General features: G+C 39.0%; 1 protein-coding gene across 1 annotated transcript in view; it reads right to left on the reverse strand.

The window, feature by feature from the left end:
* COL4A6 (collagen type IV alpha 6 chain) overlaps positions 1-21,500 on the reverse strand; it is a 137,374-nt gene that overhangs the window by 70,222 nt on the left and 45,652 nt on the right. The window contains exon 3 of the mRNA XM_063345456.1: positions 18,560-18,643. Within this exon, the coding sequence (XP_063201526.1) occupies positions 18,560-18,643 (84 nt within the window). The remainder of the gene's footprint in view (positions 1-18,559; positions 18,644-21,500) is intronic.

Here is a 21,500-nt window from a genome sequence, read left to right on the forward strand (position 1 = left end):
TACTACATAGCCAGCTCACCTGTAACACTGTGGTCCAGGACCCCGTTCATTTACCTTTTTTACAAAAATCTAGAGTAGCATCACCAAAGTCAGCCAAGCGACTTCTTCATGATAGCAACTGGTTTTCCCTAGCGTAAAAAAAAAGACCTCCAACAAAGCTAAACCAGGGTAAACTCTAGAATTTCTCTGATATTTCTGATACTTCTCTGAGAAATGTAGAAATGCAGCAGAACCAGAGTGAAATCAAGATCTGGTATTCGCCAATATTTTGTTAATCACAATTTTAGAAATGTACTTCTAGAACTAATACTTCTCCATTTAAAACTCTCCTGTCATATACTCAGTAATTCAGCGAGCTCTCAATCTTTAATTTGGAAAGTTGAAGCAAACTTTCCTTAAGATTTCACTAAAACCCAGGTGTTCAGGATCTTCCCAATACAACTATACTATGAGGTGCAAAGTAAACAGTCTAGTCCATGTATAAATATTTAATAAGGCGCTTGCATCTGGAGCAAAATGGAGCTAACTTAATGTTCCTTATTTAAAACATAAACAGATTAGTTGCATGACACAGTGTTAGTACAAACTTTCCTTGACTATAAACATTTGCTGATGTATTTCACCAATAATGTAATGTATAGGAACAGAGGAAATATTTACTCTGAAGAGCACATGTGGACAAGGTCCAGTTTTGCAATCTCCTCTCACCTGGCAGTGCCTTTTCCTGAAGGCTCTTGAGACAAGTTTTCTGTGCAACACGCTCCTTTCCACTGGCAAAGAGCAAAATGATCCCAGTTAAAAATCAATGGCAGACACCAAGAGAAGATGCCGTTGTGCCTCACGTATCCCCGCACAGAACAGATGCCACCACACTCATGATACTCTGCTTGCTGAAGGACTGGCTCACTAGCCACTTCAAACAAGGACCTGCAAGCCAGATTTCTTTAAGCTAAACAACTTCAAACATGTTCACTAACTGCCTGAAGTTTGTTCTAAAGACCTAATCCTGCAATGTCCTAATTGCCCTCAGCTTTTGTTCACGTTTCTGTGTCTTCAGTGAGGCTGTACAACGACAACTAATGCTGAAGATGACACACGCAGTGGCAGGAAAAGCAGGCCATTTTAGCTTCCTTCTCCCAGTCTCCCTCTTTTTGTATTCATGTTGTAAGCTTGAATGTCTCCCTACAGCTCTTCTTACTGTTACAGTGCTGAGAACTCACATACCCGGAGACTCTCATTTTAGTATCTGAGTTAGGGTGCAAGATAACTTAGTACCAGCAGTGCTGGAAAGCTTCCCCTGAGCAACCTGGCTGGATTCAGCTATCAGTGTGGACTCAACGCTATCTAGCTGAACCACTTTGTCTCTTTGCGCAAGGGGTCACCATAAAGTATATTGTGCCCAATGCTATAGGGAAGGAAGTAAAAAGAAAAGGCTCCATGGTAACAAGGAGAGTGACAGCGGAAGCCCACACTGAATTGGCAGGGACATTCAACTGGGACATGCCATCAGAATGCAAGAAGTGGTGAGTCCTTCTCACTCCCTGAAGAGGACTGGCACAACGGGCGCTCCTTGGTCACTGTTCCATCACAGGAAATGAAATAGCTATGCCTCTCACAACAGGTCAGCAGAAGACCAAGGACATCAAGCCATCCAAATCCCATTACTATTGGGAACAAGAAATCCAATTCTATTCCATTTTAGAACATTTGTTAGAGGGTTCTGAAAAATCTCAGCCCAAACTCACATGCATTTGCCAAGGACAACTCAGATGGGACCAAGAGCAGCCAAAAATTTTGAGGTATTAAAAATTTACTATTTCCTCCCAGAAGGAACTTCTCATTCCTGTGTTACTCTCCTTCAGGGACTACTGAAAGATGCTTTGGCAATACATTTCCTCTCCCATCTCTTGTATTAATTGAATTAATCTTCCATAAAATCAGACCATTTTCATGTGGCCTTGAGATGCGAGACAGGATGAAAAGACAGTAATTCCGTCAGAGCTTTTTCACATGCAAATTTTCATATGCCAGAAACAGTAACATAGTAAAACTGCACTGGCCACAGCGCTCCTTAACTAATCAAACACTGAAGAGAGGCAGTTTCTTTACAGGGGATATTTCTATTGCTGATCTCTTGAGGGGATGGAAAAGCAACTACTAATCCCATGGAAGCATAAATGTCTCATAACTCTCCTGTTCACAGTTTAGTTTACTTCTATTCTCAGACCAACATTTCCACACATAATGCAAGTAACTAAGAAATTATTTAAATTCTTTGTTGAAGTGAGTCAACTTACATATAATATCCCAGAGGATTATTTTAAGAAATAACAAGTAGGACAGGCAGAAAGTAAATTATTTACACTGCCTCTTATCTTGAACAGGGATAGTCAGCCTCCTGGGGATGGTCATTTGCCATTCCAAAAGCCCTGCGTGTGCCCATGATTCAACTTAGTTTCTAAAGTCAGGCCAGAAACACATATAATAGACTTGTCAGGAACTGCAGCGCCCGTTTTATTAACAGAATTTCCATCCTCAAACAGGATCAGGCTCTTCTCTGAGCTAAACTCCATCCATGTGCAAACTCCATCCAGTGGCAAACATAAAAGATAGATCAACACTGTATTATGAGTGTAGACCTGACTCCAAGTTGAAGCCCGCACTTAGCTGGCATCCAAGCAGGCAGATGCACATGTCTGACTAGCTGGGTGCTTTAGGCGAGTTTGGGTAGACATCAATGGAAAATACCATGCTCGCTCCCATGCAGCTTGGCAGGGACAGGTCCAAGTTCCTAGCCTGAACCATAAAACTCAACATTTCTTGCAGTTCCATAGCATAACCAGTGCAGGAAGTAGAAGCAGTTGCAGGCCCTCTCTAGAAGACATGACTTGCATGAAATGACCACTGATGGGACTTGTGAGCTACCTGTATTCACAATGACCTTATCAGAGGTGTGCCAAGTCACACACTGTTGCCTTGGCCAGTCTCTGACCTACGCTCCTGAAGACAATCCAGACAGCCCTGGGATAAACAGCTGAGACCAGCAATAAACGGAAATGGAAACAGTCACAGAAACACACAATGACTTTTCCAAGGTAACTTCTGCCCGGTCCTCTAAGACTTTTATGGCCACAGTCTGAAGCACTGAAAGCAATCTCCATTAACATAGTTGGCTACCAAGATAATAACTGCAGCTGTATTATTAACAATGTGGAAACCGGTCATTGTTTTCTTTTCAGAACCTTCACAATTATCAAACAGGGAACTATGATACTTGCTTATGCTCACGTACTTACTAGACAGAAGCCAGTTATACCATATGCTTTCCAATATATATCAAAAAAGTGATTAAAAAAATCCTACAAACAGGGCTTTAGGCTTCAAGTCAAATATTTTTAATCTATTAGGCTTTACTCATAAGTAACCCCATAAGGGGAAATAACCCCCTCATAAGGGGAAATGCAAACCAAATGCCATGATTGTTAGTAAAGCATAAGTGAAAAAAAATTAATTACATATATGCCAGACGGTTCTTATCAGAGGTAAGTCAGTATTCCTCAGGAATCTTTATTTTTGTTTGTCACAGTTATTTGTTTCTATGTCCAGTTAAAACAGAGGAAATTTAATTAAGTGCAGGATTATTTAACAAGGATGTTATTTTTTTAAATGAAACACACTCCCCCATCAATTTCCCTTGTGCCAAGAGATGCATTTACTGAAAAAGTGTAAGATGGACAAAAGAAAAAAATTAAAGACACTGTGTAAACTGTATTTTCCTCTGCAGGTCTTTAAACACCAAAACATCATTGAAATGGATCCAAGTACCACAATTGCTCAGAAGTCATTAAGACATTTCACAAACAATAAAAATCCCAAACCCATTTTGCAAAGGCAAGGAAAACACTTTTAAATGCTTTTCCTGATGTGGCACTGCAAGTCACAGCCTGGAAACATGGCAGAATTGTGCTGCTCAAAGAGAAGGTCTGGAAAAGATTGAATATCTGGAGGTTTCAGAGAAGCCTATTGCACAAGATGGAAGAACCGTTCAAGCTTCACTACTTGAGGGACACATAGCTTGCTTTTTTCTCCAGGGCAAACTACACTGCGATACAGTAAGATAGGAAAAAAAAAAAAAAAAAACAAACACCAATGTTCCTTCCTGTCCATTCCCGTTTGTCCATCTGCTGAAGAAAAAATCTTCACCTCTTTGAAGTAACTGAACTGGTCAAAAGTCCAACATCAGGAGCTTGTGTATGTTTCTAGAAGCCAGCCCACAGAACTGTTCCTGAAGCCTCCTCCAAGGGTAATGCCCTGCACTGGAACTCCGTGAAGTATGATGGACACTGTTCTGAAATGTCACATCTACCCAGCAAAATAAATTAAGTTTTCATTTTGTAAAGGAGATCAGGTTTACAGGAATGGACTTCCTTCAGCTAGAACATCATCCCAATGCTGCAGGTAGCATTCACACAGGTTCTTTTAAACAAGTGTGAAGAAAAAAATACATTGGGAGGTATTTCTCTTGAAACTGATTCCCTTATGCAAAATTCACATAAAATGGCCCACATAAATGGTTGTTTGAGCAGTCATTCTTAGAAGTCTGAAAGCAATTTGCTCTAAAGGTTTGAAATTTGAAATCCTGGGCTCCTTACAGCTGATGGCAAATCCCTCAATAACACCAATGGAACTCAGCTTTCCTCTGCAGTATAGACTGAAAAGTTCCTAATACCAGTAACAATAACAGCATGCGACAGAGCAACGGCACTGCTTACAGCAGATACTGTCTTACCAAATGAAATAAATCTAAAGACATCTAGATGTGGTCCACCTAACACATGCTCATGCAAGAAAAAATAATGCAGAATATGGCACCTACATTAACACTGTGAAGGAAACCCTGCCTGCTTTCTGTCACCCAGTGCAAAAAATAAAGCCACTGTAAGCAGAACTATTATTCCCCCAAATGCTCTCAGGAGTTAACGCACATTCCGGCTGATAAAAAAAGAAGGGAACGGTTAGAATAGATTAGTTCAGGTTTTAGTCCTGATGTTAGAAAAACAAGTGAAGTTTAATTACTTCACTGCTCTGGAAAAAGTCTGGAGATAACACTTATGTCATTTATTGTTTCAAGAGAAAACATTAAATCTTAGGAAAATTTCCTTTAATGTCCCAGGAACACTGATCCAAGCCTATGAGGAACCACTGGGTGTCCCGTTGCTAGTTTTGTAATGCTTTTGGATTTACAGCTCAAGTGCAGCTGGAGTTATACAGGGAATGACCACCTGCTGCCTTGATTTTGCATGCAGACTTTATTTATTTATTTTGAATTTGCTGTGAGACAGGCTGGGCTATATTTTCACTGCTAAGGATATTCCAAAGGTTAATATCCTCCAAAAACATTTTGTACTGTTAGGAAGACATGCCCTAATGAGACAAGAACAACCCTTTCTGCTATCTTCTCTTTCACATGTCTCTAAATTTGGAGAGAAAATATATTCCAGAATAACTAATTAACTATTTTCAGAGGTCTCTTATTAAGGAGTACTGAGTCCTAATTTTTTAGTGTTTTAGTGTTTTTTAGTTATTTTCTATTATGTCACCTACTTTCCTCAAAATATAGTTGAGCAAGTAACAGATTGCTTAACTAAAACTTGAGAAAACATGTAACTAAAGTAATTCTCACAGACTGAAGGCACGTTGAAGCACCAACTGTCTCCTACTGTAAGTTTGTAACTGCCCTGCACTGCAGGACTTCCCTGTCTCAGCTGGGATCCTCAGTCATTAGTCATCACAATAAAAGAAATGCTACAACAATATTATGTAGGTATTCAGAATGGCCAACAGTCAGTAAGTATCAAGGCAAATCAAGCTTCACAAAGAAGAAACAAAACCTGTTTAAAAATTTGCTAGAAAATACCCATTACCTATATTTCTCATACAACAATATCCTGATTTACATTCCAGCTGTTCACAAAGTGTGATTCATGATGACAGGGTAAAGCCGTCCTCAATATCTTTGTGGAACTACATTAAACAGTGTTTCCAATGAAAAGATTACTGATAAGCATGCACTGTGATTCACAGGAAGGGCTGAGGGTAAGCATTACTGCACCACTCCAAATAACCGGGAGCTAGTGTGCTGGACATCTCCCAGGAAGTAGCTGTCAAAGTATACATTGAGAGTGATGTCATTGTTCCTCAATCCAAACCAGCCATCACTGCAGCTAAAGGCTCAAGTTACAAATAATAAATTTGTTATAAACAAAAAAACAAAGCAAACCCCTTTACTGAACAGGATTATTTATGAATCTTGCAACTATAGAGGGACAGGATGCCCAGATGCAAGATGCTTCTTTGGTACTAGGACCTACATTCGTTACGTCTAACACACAGTTACAGTCTGAAAATTTGCTTTTTAAATTGACTTTTCCTTGCAGAGCATGGGCTCTGAGTGTGCGTTCCAAGAGCTTACAGTTCTTTACAGCAAAATCTATTCCTTAAGTGTAGCAGTTTGCAGCAAACAGTTATGGCAAGAATATCCTGGCTGATGCATTTGTCATTTTTTTTTCCACATTTAGAAATTTTGATTGTGTTTTTGGAACCTGACAGGAAATAGAAATACCCAGACAGCCAAGCAGGCAGGTGTTGCTGGTCTGGCAATAGAGATGAGAGCAGAACAAACTTGGTGTTGAAGCAGATTTGCCACTGTGCTAATACACACCCCAGCTTCAGGAGCAGGGGGACAAGAACTAAACTAAACAGCAGAACAAGTTCTGCTATGCTGTTCCAGTAGAATATTATGGATGTAAACACAAATACTAAAGATCTATCTTAAAAGATAACAGCTTTAGTGAACTTTCAAAGAAAAAATTAAGTGCAGAATTGCATCACCCTTAGCGCTAACACCAGGTACTATAAAATTCTCCATTTTCTGTACACTGAGAATTCAGCACATGCCAAGTCATTTCATGAAAGAGCTTTGTTCAATCATTTAAAAAAAAGTATGAGAAGCTTTAAGAGACAACCAGAGATTTCTTGTTAATAGTTCTTCAAAGTTGTGCAACGTTCGTACTGTATTTATTATAGGTTAAACCCAGACATTTTTTAATTACTTTGGCTTTTTGTTTATTAGTTTTGTCAACACTCTGCTGTTTTTAAAAAAATAGAAAAAAATCTTTCAAAAATTACCCATTATTAATAAGGACATTTGTATCTAAACTACTTTTCAGATTACTAAAATGTTCCTGTTTCCAAAACAAGTAACTGGATGAGATATCTGAAAACATTCAGGTATCCTTTTCTTGTTGCAGTTCACACCTTCCCTCCAAGTTCTCTATGTTGCCAATTCCACAGAAGGCCATAGAATATGAAATATGTCATCCATAAAATCACCTTAACATTAGATAGATGTGAAAATATGCTCGTTCTATCTAATAAATTTATGACTTATTGGAGAGCAACAGCTAAAATGTCCCTAAGCAACAGCTTAAAAGGAGGAGACTGGCAAACCCCTGAGTTTTTCCTCCAATGTTTGCAGAATTAGGGAAAAGCTGATACCCTTCTTTCTTTATCTTGCCTTATTGGCATCTCTCTTTTTGCCCATTTAAGAAACCTGGGAATCTTTCACACAGGATCTTCCAGTAACTGCCATTTTCCCCTCAGCCATGCTGCACTCTCATTCTTACATACAAGCTCATAATGCACCATCCCTGCCTACTGCTCTCTCATCTTTCTTAAATGCTATGTGCTCCATCATTTGATAGCTATTTTTATGCAATTTACATTTATACTCGCATGCTCAGCCAGACCATTCTGTATCCTGCATGCTATTCCTTCCTCTCTTATTCCCACTATGTTCTGTTATGTGGATTCTCCTTTATCTGTCAAAAAAAAAAAAAAAAAAAAAGCCATCATTCCCTTTCCTTTTTGGTCAGATCTCCCAAGCGAGAAGCCCATTGTGATAACAATCCCCAGTTTTGCTATCTTTCATTTTCTTCACCAACAGGTGTTTAAAAAGTCAGCTCTGACATTTTCCTGGACACTAACAAGCATTCACGTTCCTCATTGACAAGGAGACAGCTTCTCCCCATTCTCCTTGCCTATCATTCATGAACAAGCTATACCCTATTTGTACCAATCTTGCATTTATTCCAATAACCCTCTGTAATGCTGATGAAGCTTAGTCATAGACGACTAAGATCTTCAGTTCTTTTTTTTTATTTGTTTCCCAGAATCACTGACTTTTTTTCACTTCTTGGATGATCAGCAAACAGTTCCCTCTCATTTTTCCATGACCCTAGAGTAATTCCCACCTACTCACAGACAAAATGTTTTAAACTTACCAGACTCTGTCATACAGAGGGACAAGGCAGGAAACTCCAGAATCCTGAATGATTCTAAGCAATAAAAACTAATTTTGAAATAAACTTTTTTTTGCAACAGTAATGCAAACATGGCATTGTGATTCAGATTCCTTTTCTTGTTTTTTTCTTGTGTTACCTTTTCCAAACTCAGAGAATGCCTGGTTGTTTCCATTAAAGGCACAAGAGGCACAGAGTCAAAAAGAACAATTAACCTACAGTTACTTCACAGGTCCTACTCTTTTTTTGCTGTAAATATACATGTCCTTTTCTTTTCTGAAGCAGGGAAACTATCCCTAAAACAGCTTTTCAACCTCACTCACCACGGAAAGCTAAGAAATGTCAGAATGTTCTCCTATCTTCTGAAATCTATGATTTCCTATTAGGAAAAGCTGTAACTCACACCAAAAATGCTGCACATTTTTCCCAGAAAACAGGGATCAACAACTACTCTGGGGGACCCATGCATTTGGCTTTACTTCCAACTAATTGGCACTACAGCCTTCTTTACCACTACAAACCCAGTTTTGCCTGGTTCACCATCTTCATTGTGTGCTATCTGGCTGCAGGCTCCATGACTGGCGCACTTCCTGCCTATCTGTTCCCTAATTAAGTTTGCTTTGTAGTAATCCCTGCTGTCGGCTGTTTTCCTGGCTCATGAATTGGCTCCTAACCTGACTGTCGGCCAAATCTCTTAGAACTGGGCCTTACTCATAGATTGGTTCTGTGATCCTTCTGTTTCCAAGAGGCTGACTTACTCAAGAGATCACACTGAAAATCTCTGTCACACCTTTCACTTACTGCCAACGGAAACTCTTTAAAAAGACTCTTGTTTCTGCAAAGGGCACCTCTTCTCATTTTAAGAAGCTTAAAAAAATAATTAGTACCAGAAATATTCTGAAACAATCACACTTAATTAGAAGATGGGCAAGTTTTGGGATGAGGTGAAAGGAAAGAGGTACAAAGAAAACGAGGTATTAAAGAGAAATTAACCTGGAGAAAAAGGCTACTAAGACACAGTCTAGGTGGCAAATCCCATACATGAATGATATAGAACACGATGGAAGAAAATGCCAGTTGGGTAATTTCAAGGTAGGATATAAATTATCCCTTCTTGTCTGTTAACTGCTTGGAGAGGAAAGGCGAAGTCTTATGCCATTTCTCAGATGTAAGAGGGCATCTCTTTTCAACTGAGATATTGCAGGAATCATCAGCCAAAATCCTACTGCTTTTGTTAAGCAAAAGCCCAAGTAGACATTCATATGTTCCAAAGACTCATGTTAACATTTGCTTTTCCTGTCCTGGGCAGGACACCAGAGAGTTTCTCGTCCTACAGGAATTCTTAGTTATCTTTCTGACTGCAAGGTGAAGTGGCTGATAGAAAACAATTTTAAGAACATTTACAACTTTTCACCTACTGTGAATAAACAACTGAACAAAAGAAACTGAAGAGTTGATGCCAGTCCTGTTCTAAGGAATTACATGGCAAGTAAATTACCACAGATTTCAACAAACACTTCACTCTATAGCCAAGAAAGACTTTACAATTTCTATAAAGAAAAAAAATTTGGATATGGGGTTGTTTTTACTCTCCAGTATTTAGGAAGCAGGGGGTGTTACTAGGAAACTGCTGTTGAACTCTCTGGTTTGTCCATATGGATCAAATCTGTAGCACAACTTGTCATTTTTGGTCTTGGAGAAAGTGGATATAAAGCTAGAACAGTAGGCCAGTCATGGCAAGGCTACAAAGAGGGAGGGAGAAGGCTAGTCTGCTTCTCTCTTCCCATCTGTCTACATATATAAAAATAAAATTAGTGGGAGTGATGGCATTGGCTGCGAGGGGAACAGTGCTTGACTCACCCAGATTACCAATGGTAGCTGTGGCAGCTTGTATAAGAAATTATAAAGTATCTATTCCCAGAGCAACATTCCTGCACCCTCAGCTCACGCTGACAGCATCAGAACAGGCAGAATCCTGGTTTTCTACGTCTTCAGATGAGGAGGACTTACCACAGCACACAGCTGAGCAACCTGACTCTGCCACCAGCTGACCGCCTGACTTTCAGTAGTCGTCTCAGCTTAAACCCGTACCACCTCACTTTAGAGAAGCTCAATTTGAGAAAACCAGGGACTCTTTTCAGGTTACAAAGGAGAAACAGAAAAGACATTCACTTGGTTTGATGAGACTACATAACTTCTGCTCAAGCTAAGACAACTCACAGCATTGTAGGATGCAGCAAGCAGCTTTTAAAATGCTCCATTTGCTCCAAAAACGCTGGAAAGACTCTAAAATCCTGGGTTACAACTCACATGAAGCACAATTACTTGAACAGTGACAGATATTTCTTTGCTGGGCTTTTCCAAGCCATCTGGAAGCGCTCTGTGGAGCGCAGTTTGAGGGCCCATGTTCTGATTGATTTCAAAAGTAAACACAGGCCCCCACTGCAATTACAAAATATGCTGCCCTTGCAGGCAGATTTAGAAACAGTTTCAGGTCAGAGGGTCACTTCAGCCACCCTGGTGATACAGCAATGGTACAGTTTCCCATTAGTTTCCAAAGCCACGGAAATCATCCAAATGGGATATTTTTCCTAGAATATATTTAGCCTCATTTACTGCACACATCATTTTGGCCAAACTACAAAACAAACCACAGAAACATGATTTGCTACCAGAGTCTCGTCAGTTAGCTTGCTTAAATACAGTTGTTCACCACTACTGAATTCTACGACATCTGTAAGTAAGATAAGACGAGTGCCTGTCCCCTTGAGAAGTCTTCACAAACGTACTCGAGATTATGAGAGATGATGTAAGACCATACATAGGAACAGATTTGGTCTTGATACCCATTGCATAAGGGATACTTTCAAATGCAATGAGATCTGTTTTATCTGTGTTGTTTTAGTTAGTGTATGGTGTGGTTCTCATTAGAGGGCCAGGCTCAATGTATTTAGGTTGGGTCAGGAGGACATGTACAATAACTGCTTAATGCTGCACTTGGCAAAGTTAGTTTTATTAGTGAAAAAAAAATATTTGGCACTTGTTGAAAAAGCAGCTGGCACGTAAGTTGTTTGACTTAACTATTACCTCATTTTCTCTCAAAATATTGCCAAAACTTCTTAATGACAGCGAACAGATGGTCAACATTTTTCAGTGTTATAGATAATCCTCTTCCCAAATCAAATGATGGCATTTTATTTGTTTAACTAGAAGGGGATTTGAACAAGAATTAGACATCATTTACTTATATTCCACGACCAGTATTTACTAAGGATTAAAGTACTGCAATATTGTCAAAACTGCAACACACCAAAATAATTTAAAACAAAGTATAGCTCTTACGTTCACATTTGGAGGAGAAGGGTCTGGTTGCTGGCTGACTGCTAGTGGTCAGAAGCCTTGGTAGGCAGCAGCCTGCCTGCCTGCCTTCCTACCCTGCTGTGCACATTCAGTTACACTGTAGTCTGTCCACCTTAGAGTTCAACCTAAGATAACACACAATCAGCTGGTACGGAAATAAGGATGAGGAAAGGAGAGAAATGGGACAGGCCGACAAAGTCTCTAACATGAGGCAGACGTATGCAAAAGTCCAAGATCTTTCATCTTCAGATGTGACTGAATGACAATAAAAAGACATAAAGAGATGAAACATAGAAAAGCAGGCCAGGACAATAGCTTATAACTAGTATTTCCAGACACCAGTCAAAAAAGAGACTATAGCTGCTTCTGCTGTAGCTTGAAGAAAGTGAAGCAAATTGTTGATGTGTAGACAGGAAAAAAAATGGAGTTTGAGACACTGTAGAGAACGTCAGAAATTGGTTACAACCTGGCAGGAAGAGACAAGTCAAGGATGGCATCTGAGACAGCTGGTTGACTGAAAAGATGCCGGTGTTGACAACAGTAAAGAGAACTGGAGGAAAAGGAGGACTTAGTTAAAAACAGGACATTGGCTTCTGGCACTGTTGCATCTAAGGTGACAGTGAGACATTTGTACAGGTCTGGTGGGACGTACAGCTGATGGCAAAAGGAGAGAAAAGGAAATCAATTCACTATACTGAGACAGTGAATAAATAAATAGAAAAATAGAAGAGAGGAATTGCAAAAGCCAAAGGAGTGAGAAGTACTGAGGCCTGGCATGCCTACTAGATCCAAGCCTCTGAGGTTTGGAAACGAGATTTTAACATGTTTTCAGGGACCACAGCACAGTAGTTGGACTGGAGGTTGCCTACAATGCAAGTGGAAAGGAAGGACCTAGAAGAAGCCTAGAGGTGAAATCAGAAATTACGGCAAGACCTACATGTAGTCTAATTCGAACTTCTGTGTTCTTTTACAACAGGAAAAAAATAATCGTTTGTACTTATTCTAAGAGGAAGGATCCTGGAGTGAAATCCTTGGGTGTAGGTAACAAGAAGAGAAAGCCAGGAAGCATGGCTTCACAGATTGCTTTAAACTGGATGATGAAGAACTCACTCTAGAATTAAGCAACGTTTCATTCCCACCTGAATTATCTAACCTTTTCTGAGCTCACACTAACTAGGGAAGTGATTCCATGTTCTCTGTAAATGAATTTTCTGGTATTTGCTATGGTGTACTGTCTTGCTTGACAAAGCTTAAGCATATTACAGGAAGCAGCGATTAGGCCCACTGTTAAATGGACAACAATTCTCAAGAGCCACTATAATGCAATAATCCCTTCTTCTCTTAGATGTGCAAAGGTCTTTAAAAAAACACCTGTATAATGATACCAGTATTACCTCTACCAGGCTGATTATCCACGGTTAGTACACTAAGACAACATTTAGAACTGCTCATATCTTGGCAATGTCAGTTTGAAGGAAACGTCAACATCTCACAGTCTGGTTCGATTTTAATTGGTATGGCAGGTCAACCTGCAGGCCATGGATAACGAAATGGCATCACTATATCCTACAGTGCTTGTCAAACCAGGTAGTAGGAAGCCACACAGAAACAGAGAGAAGCTTGAATCAACAGCTTAACAGAATTTTGTCTCCTGCAAATATGTTTGTGTAAAACACTTCTGCAAAAAAAATTCATTTTGTTGAGTAGACACTTCCAAAGAAATTGTTTCATCAGGAAATCCCTACACTGTTCCAATTAGAGGGTTTAACCAGCCAAAGCAGAATTCAGCAAACATTATTAAAAAATACAAGTTGCAATTATTACAATTTCATAGCAAAGAAACGTCAACCAATCTTCAACTAATTATCACAAGAGAGGCACTTTGTACACCCAGTATTAAGTTGAGGGGATTAGTTTCAGACAAAAGTTAATCTAAGATCTCTTGCCAATGCGACATTAGTTTATGCTAGATAACAATTAGATTAAACCATCCAAAGTTCTGACCTCAGGTTACGCTGTTCAGTGCATGGATGTTGAGGATCTGTCTATCTTTTCTATCTTGTTTGATCTGCAGTAATTCTACCAAAAACTCTTTGATTGCTCACAGATAATTTACACTACATTTACTATCATCATTTTAACTTCAGAGAAAACCTGTGGAATCCCATATATCTCTGGGTACGCTGACTTCAATTCTGATAGCAACTGCATTTTTGAGCAAAATCTCTCAGTCTTGCTCAATCTCTTCTACGTGTTGTGCTTTGCTTCACATTGCAGTGTAGTCTTGGAGTACAAAAATAGGATTTCTTTTGAGTGAGGCTAGGCCAGGAGATGAGCTCCACGGCATACCTGACACATTTCAGTGGTCCTTCACTTCATGGGACCAGACTCGATTTAGTGTAAAGTGTCCACCGTGTCCTCAGAACCCATTGCCTCATTCTCCAGACACATTCCTTTCCAAGCACACCAGTTGCTAGAAATAACCTGTGTGGATTTTTTCTGAGATGGGAAAGAGGTTCTATAATGCCATTAATAGTTTTCTAATTGATCATATCATTGTATTTTAATGGGCCACAAAGGACACATGCTGCATAGAAAAATATATACATTATTTGACGTGATCACATATCACAGGAAAAAAAAAATATAATTGGTAACATCAAGTTCTCCCAATTTACCGCAATTCTAAGCTGTAAAAGCTGCCTCTGCTGAGTAATTTGTGGAGCCTTGGAAACAATTTTTAAATTTTTTTTCCCCTTGAAATTCTTTTTTTGGTGGGGGAGATGTGGGCAGAATGAAAAAATGAAAGATTAGTATGAGCTCAAGAGCTCCAGCACATGTTAAGCAAAGTTTAAAACAAACCCTAATATTGTTAAAAATTCCAAGATAAGTGAACAGGCATCAGGAGAAGGTATACATGCAACAAGGACTGTGTCTGCTAGTTTATCTTTGTCAGTGTTTGAAAGTAGATGACAGTATATAGAAACAAAAAAGCCAATGCTATCGTAAACAAATGCAAAATGAGCTGCAGAGATGAAATGGTGCAGGCTCTCTACTATTTAGTGCTTCTTGAAACTCTGCAAATAGGGAAAATGCCCTCCTGGTTACTGCTGACTTATCTGCAGTGGACTTCTTAGCAAGATAACTATCCCTGCCCATAAACTATGGATCAAACAGTGAGAAAGTACACACAATAATTTCTTCTGACAGTCCCAAAAATGTTCTAGCTGTAGATCACTCATCTTCACTGGAATGATACATATTAGAAACCCACCCTTGTAACATCAGAATTTGCATTCACTTCCTCACTTACATTATAATTTAACATGGTTGCTTTTTCCACCTTCCCTCTGGTGCTTTATAGTTTAATATAAAGCACTTTTTCTACCCATCGGTGGTTGCTCTGAAAGAGGACGGTATGTAAGATTTACATGCAGAAGTAGGTTCAATAAGTTTGTGTTCAGACTGTCTCCTTTCCCAGGAAGATTGCACGCGTCAGGGTACATTTGGGTACCTCCACATCACAGCTTCCTTTTAAAATTGCCTTGTTACCAGTTTGAAAGCTGGTACCTCAGCTGGCCAGAAGAAAGGGAGTATGGACACAGATTTAGAAGTTCTACACATTTACCCAGAGACTCCAGCTGCAGGTAGGGGCTCTCATATTCTCTATGATGCTGCCTAGCACCTTTTCTGCACAGCATTATGTTAGATTTCAAATTAAAGTGAGTATAAGTTATAACAATGCAGTTTAGGGGAGCTAAACAACAATATCCCAAATTCCTAGATTTACAACTGACCAAAATCAGTTTGGTGGGTTCTCCTGCTATTACATTTACTCTTAAACTGTCATATGACATGTAAGCTTAACTAGGTATCTTCCTGTGCACTTAAGTAGTAAGAGCCACAAACTCAGTTTAATCTTTTCATTTGACCTCTGAGAAAAAAGTTCCCCCTAGCTGAGACCTTTCAGTGAAGGTAACACCACTCCACTAAGAACTAGGCTTCTGCACAGATCACTGGGCTGTTACGCATGAATCTTCGCAAAATAAGAAGAGATACAGAGGGGAAAATGGTTGCAATGTGGCCCAGGAGTTTTACCGTTGAATTACATAAAGCCAGGCTTTTCATTAACTTATCATTAGGTACAAGAACCAATTCTGAATCACTAGCTAAGATGAAGGATGCTTCCAAAACAGATTTCTTCTTGTGCAGGCTTCACAGTAAATTGGATCACAATAAACTTCACTGAACAGCCTAAAATGGGTACCGGCTAGCATTATGGCTTTTCAAAGTTAATGCAATCCATTAGGACAAAAAACGGAAATCAAATTTTGGTCTTGTAGGAGACATGCTGTGCCACTCCGCTAGAAGAACTCCCCAAGCAGCTGGTAGACAAACACTGTATCACCCTTCCTTTTAAAAAGAATCCCATCTATTCCACCAACATCTGAGTCACTTTATACAGATTAGTCTTCTACTAAGCTCCGTCTTAAAGATGAGGTGGTTATACTTGTTTTCTTTCTGTTTTTTGTTTGTTTGTTAATATCTTGCACATGCACTGACAGTTGATAGCAAAAACAAGAACATGGGGACATGAGTGTTCTACATGCCTACATCCCATTTCTAGAAATATCTTTCAGTAATCAGGCAGAGGGTTTTAGACACTTTTGACATTTTTATTGCCTAAATAATTTTTTTTTAAAGCATCTGGTCAGAAACAAGTTCATCACAGCTTGATCTGATCAGAAGTGCACCCACGGAGGAGAACATTTAAGGACACTGCCTATATTATTTTCATTGAGCTGTCAGCTTATTGTCATTTTTCTTGTGCTTTTTAGCTATTTCTTTCTTTTAAAAAGAAAGCTTAGCTTTATTGTGATCCGGTTAATTGTGCAAAATTGACAGTTGAAACTTTTTTAAACAAAATATGGATTCAAGGCATTGGCAAAGTCCCATTTCCCATTTGCCTGTTCTGAACTTAAAGGTTTTGCAGAAACAGAGGAGAAGCTAGGCAGGAAGCCAAGGAATTAGCCTCAGGCTGTACAGTCTCCTCCAAGAAACAAGCCACACTGTAGGATACATAATCACACCATCCCCTTTCCCAGTTCAGCCAGTCCCCTCCTTATCCTCTGGCATGGCAGGACTCCAGTAGCTGCCTGCAGATGTCCAAGAAGGTGTCAGCAGGGCTCAGTACGGCTTGATGGAAGTAGTGTTGTAACAGGGAAAGATTACCTCTTCTAGCAGACAGTTTACTCCATGGACAGGTCTCAGTAGGATGGAACATGCGTTTAAAGGACTGAAAATGCCTACCAATACAGGTCACATAAGAAACAAGCTAAAAGCCAAATGAGTTCTCAGGTCAGCAATGAAAACAGCCTAAAATCTTTGTGACATCTTAACAAAAGAGATGCCAAGAGCTCATACTGCAAGGTCAACAGTGTTGTGGCCAGTTCAAACAATCAAGTTGAACCCCGGGAATGTAAAGAGACAGAAGAATGATGCTCATTGCTATCTAAAGGTCAAAGAATTTACAGGATATTGTGTTCCAAACCAAAATAGGTCTGTCCCTTACTGTATCTAATCACAAAAGGTGTTGAGCAATTGGTCTTAGCTCATATTCTAGGTTATGTTGAGAACTTCCTTGCAAAGTTCTTACCCTTATCCACTTAGACACGTTTTCACCCTGTCACATGATAATTTGAAAGAATTTTTATACTTCCAGAGCAAAAATATCATCAGTTATCAATTAAGAATTCATGCTCAAGTCTGTCTGCAATTACGGAAACATTTAAGCCCATGCTGACTATCATTTCTAAATAGCAACATTTTCCTAAGTTCAGTCCTAGAAAGTGATGCCTTGAATTTACCCATACTATGTCACTGAAATACACAGGGGAAAAAATAAATCAGAATTCCTAGTGTTTAAATAAGACTTAATTTTGTTTTCCCTCAGAGGATGACTTTTCAACATGATTTCAGTAAGAATAACTGCGTTATTAAGCAAGGCAACTGGTATTATTTCCCTTCTCCTTAAGCCCTTCCAAGTTAATTCTTCAAATACCTACAATGCAGCTCTTTCCTCCTTTCATCTCCATAAGCAAAATCTGTAAGATTCATTTTGAGAAGTGCTAAAGTACTTTAGAGACCTGAAGAGAAAATACTAAGTAGATAGTGTCTGGACAAAAATTAACATTTTAATTGAAGGCAGAGTGAATTCAGCAGCTCTGCATTGACCTAAGATAGGAAATAACCAGCTGCATTAAGATAAAAGTTATAACCCTTTCATACAATCAAAAGAAACTAAACATTTTTACAGAAAACTTGATTAAACATTTGGTTGCTTCAAATGCAGACTTCAGAGAGAAGGGCTTTAGCTAAACAAAAGACTCTCTCAAAGGGAAACGCTTAGATTCATTCGGAGTTTTTTTCCTTCTCAAACAAATACCAAAGTCAAAAACACTCCCCACAAACAAATAGAACCTATTACAGTAAGGACTGGGCAAAATCTGTACTGGAAGGCCACACTACTTTGATTTTCCTTTTTAATCGTTGTAATCTACTTAAAAACCATCTGACTTTTTGGAAGTAGCGCTCCGATCACATAAAGAAATGAGATTCCATTGAAGACTCATTGCAAAGCTAGCAATTTGTAAAGCTTTAGAACAGCTTCTGAAAATTTGGCCAGGGGCATTTGAATTGCAGCTGGTCTTCATCATTTCTCTTGTTTTGTGAGGTCGTTAGATTGAGAATTAGACATATTAACTTGGGGTTTATTTATTTATTTAGAAAAAGTTTGATAAGAGACACAGGACTAGTTGTACTAGTGAAAACAAACTTACCCGTGCACCCTTCTCTGGAAAACATTTGCATCCAGCGCTGCAATCGCGCCCCCCACATGGCCCACTGTAAGACTTCTTTCCACCCTATTGAAAAAAAAAAGAAAGAAAATTAAATGTCATAACTGTTCATCAGCTGAAGATCATCTTTAATTAAAATGCTTTGCTTCAGCACTTTTCATCTATGTTATATTTGTTGTGTGAATTTGCTGGGAAATAAGTGGCAAAATATAGTTACATTCTGAGCACACTCTGGATTTGCTGCACTAGCAGTTATTTCAAGGATAACTACAATATTCATGTAAATCTTAAGTCCCTATATCACAAACTTAATTCCCAGCTAATACAGACTGTGACAATACATGAAAGTCAACTACATGAGCTTAGCTTAAAGAGTTTGACCCACTCCCTGCCACAATCAGCAGGCTCAAAATACTGGTCTGCCAAAAGCCCCGCAACACTACTGACAACACTGTTAACGGTCCCGGGAAAAAGTTCAATGTAGCTTCTCACTAAGAACACCCCTCTCTAAAGAAACTGTCTTTCACTGTCAAGTGTATTTCGGCATAGTCCCTCGGTTTTGGGCCTCTGAGTGGAACATTTGAAATCCTCACATCAAGGTGACCAAACTCAGTGCTGAAACAAGTTCAGACTGGAACTGAACATTTCCTTACTAAAAGCATTCACAGAAAACATTTTTAAAGCCTTTAAAATTTCCTGACATCTGTCGGTGAGGAACGTGAAAAACGAAAAGCAATTCATGAAAGTTTCTTGCTTACTTTTGAACTTCTTTGCATCAGTTTTCTCAAAGAAAGTAACTAGTCTGACATCACTTGATAAGTTTTCCACCAAAGGTAAATAAAAAAAAGCTATATACACCCTGACTTTCACACTGTTTTGCTAAATGCATTAAATACCTCTTATTAAGGCAGCATAGAATGAACAAATATTAACAAGAAGCCTTAAATCCAGCCTCCCATACTTTCCTAGCCTGAAGGGAGCATTATCTCTTGCTGCAAAATAGTCAAAACAACCTTCAAGCAATTCTAAGAGGTATCAAGTATAAAAAAAACCCCAAGCAAACAGTACTTTTGCAGACTTTTTGGCAGTTTTGTTCAGATGAGACTCCATTAGATACGGGGCTTTTGGATTACACATTAACATCCTACGGCAGGATCTAACACAATACTTGAGCAGGACAGAGAAAGAACGATACATTGCAAGAGAGGCACCAGAACAGGAAACACAATGCAGGCAATTCTGACCCTAGGCAGAAGGAAATAAAAGTAAGCTTCATGCAGTAAAGGTAAAAACAAACACACACAAAAAAAACCCCAAACCAAAACCCCCCAAAAAACCAAAGAAGAACAGAAAAATTGTATCTAGAGGTTATACAATAGCCTGTAAGAGCACCTTCAAACTGCTCATAAAGGAACGATCAGCATGAATTTGATTCTGCAGCGTACACTGTCAAGGGCTCAGTACATAAAAACGGGTCCCTATCTTAAGAGGCACACTGCTGAGAAGTCATTTCTGACCACAAGTATTATTAAGGCTTCAGGATGTGGTTCTAAGAAGACTTAAGAGCGAAGTGCACCAGCACACCTTTTGCTATGATTATATGCATATTTTACAGTGGAAATTTGGACTCACCGCTAGCCAATGTGTACCTCTACTCTGGACACTTAACCTTACATTTACACTCTTGGCAGACAGCTTTATGCCACCAGGGAATCAGATTATGCCTTCCCAAACATTTATTCAACGTTAAATTTTTAAAAAAATTTCAATTTGCAATTATTTTTTTCTCCAGATTGTTCTTTTTTCCAACAGTCATTTATTTGTAAGACCCTTTGGGTTCTATGGTTCTGCTAATTCTGCTTGCCTCCTAAGAGTGAGTAATGGCAAAGAAACTTTACAACTTTACTTCATAGCAGGTCTGGGTTCCTCTAAGGTCACTGCTTTGCAAGAGCTGCTGTCTCTGAGAACTGAAGCTCACCTTGTTAGAAATCTCCCACCTCTGGTGGCAATCGGGTCCTTCGCAGTGGCAGAGGACAGCACAAAAAGCAACGAGTCTTTCCGTCCCCACTGCTCCTGCTGCTCCCCACAGTGCTGTGGTTAGCAAATATGGTTCTAGTCAAAATACCACTGAAGTGAAAAGAAATCTTTCCATTGAATTTATAGGAGCTGGATCAAATTCTCACTGAAGTTTATTAAAAACTGAAAATATGTCCCCATTTTGTGTAAAATTGTGTTTGCAATGTACTTCTAGGTTCCTTCGCACAGCATGAGGAGTCATTTTGCTCACTTGTGAATGAAAGCATTTGGAGAGGAAGCAAACCAAAGCCAGTTGGCTCCAAACCAGGTGTTATATGTCCTAAGTATTTTATTTAGGGGAAGTAGCTGACATCAGACACTCCAAGGCTACTTAAATAGCAAACAGCCATGGGCATAATATTTATGAACACAAGCCTAAAGGCTGCATATAAGATTCTAGAGCACAGTGTTCTCTTCTGAAAAGGTTTAATACATTTTTCCGTTCAAATGTATGAATGCATAGGTCATTCGAACATTTATAGATTGTAATCCGAATGCATAAGCATGAGTCCTTCATACTTGTTCTGTGTATTTATTTCAGAGAAGAGATCTTTCCAGTGCTCTGAGATACATTTCAGACTGATGAATACAGCTCCTCAGAAACAAGAAGAATTAAAGAAATAAGGGTACTAGTTACAGTGGTAAGTGCCACCATTATAACAGATATTAATTAAACTATTTTAATTTCACTGGCTAGAAGACAACCAAGGTTTTCAAAACAGAAAACATAAACATAAAATAGTAACACTGTTAAAAAAATACTTTCTCTGAGATTTAAATAGCCATAATATAAATTGAGTAACATACATATTGATTTCAATTGAGTTATTTCAGGCTTACATAAGAA

Source organism: Chroicocephalus ridibundus, chromosome 9 (assembly GCF_963924245.1).
Source record: "Chroicocephalus ridibundus chromosome 9, bChrRid1.1, whole genome shotgun sequence".
NCBI lineage: Eukaryota > Metazoa > Chordata > Aves > Charadriiformes > Laridae > Chroicocephalus > Chroicocephalus ridibundus.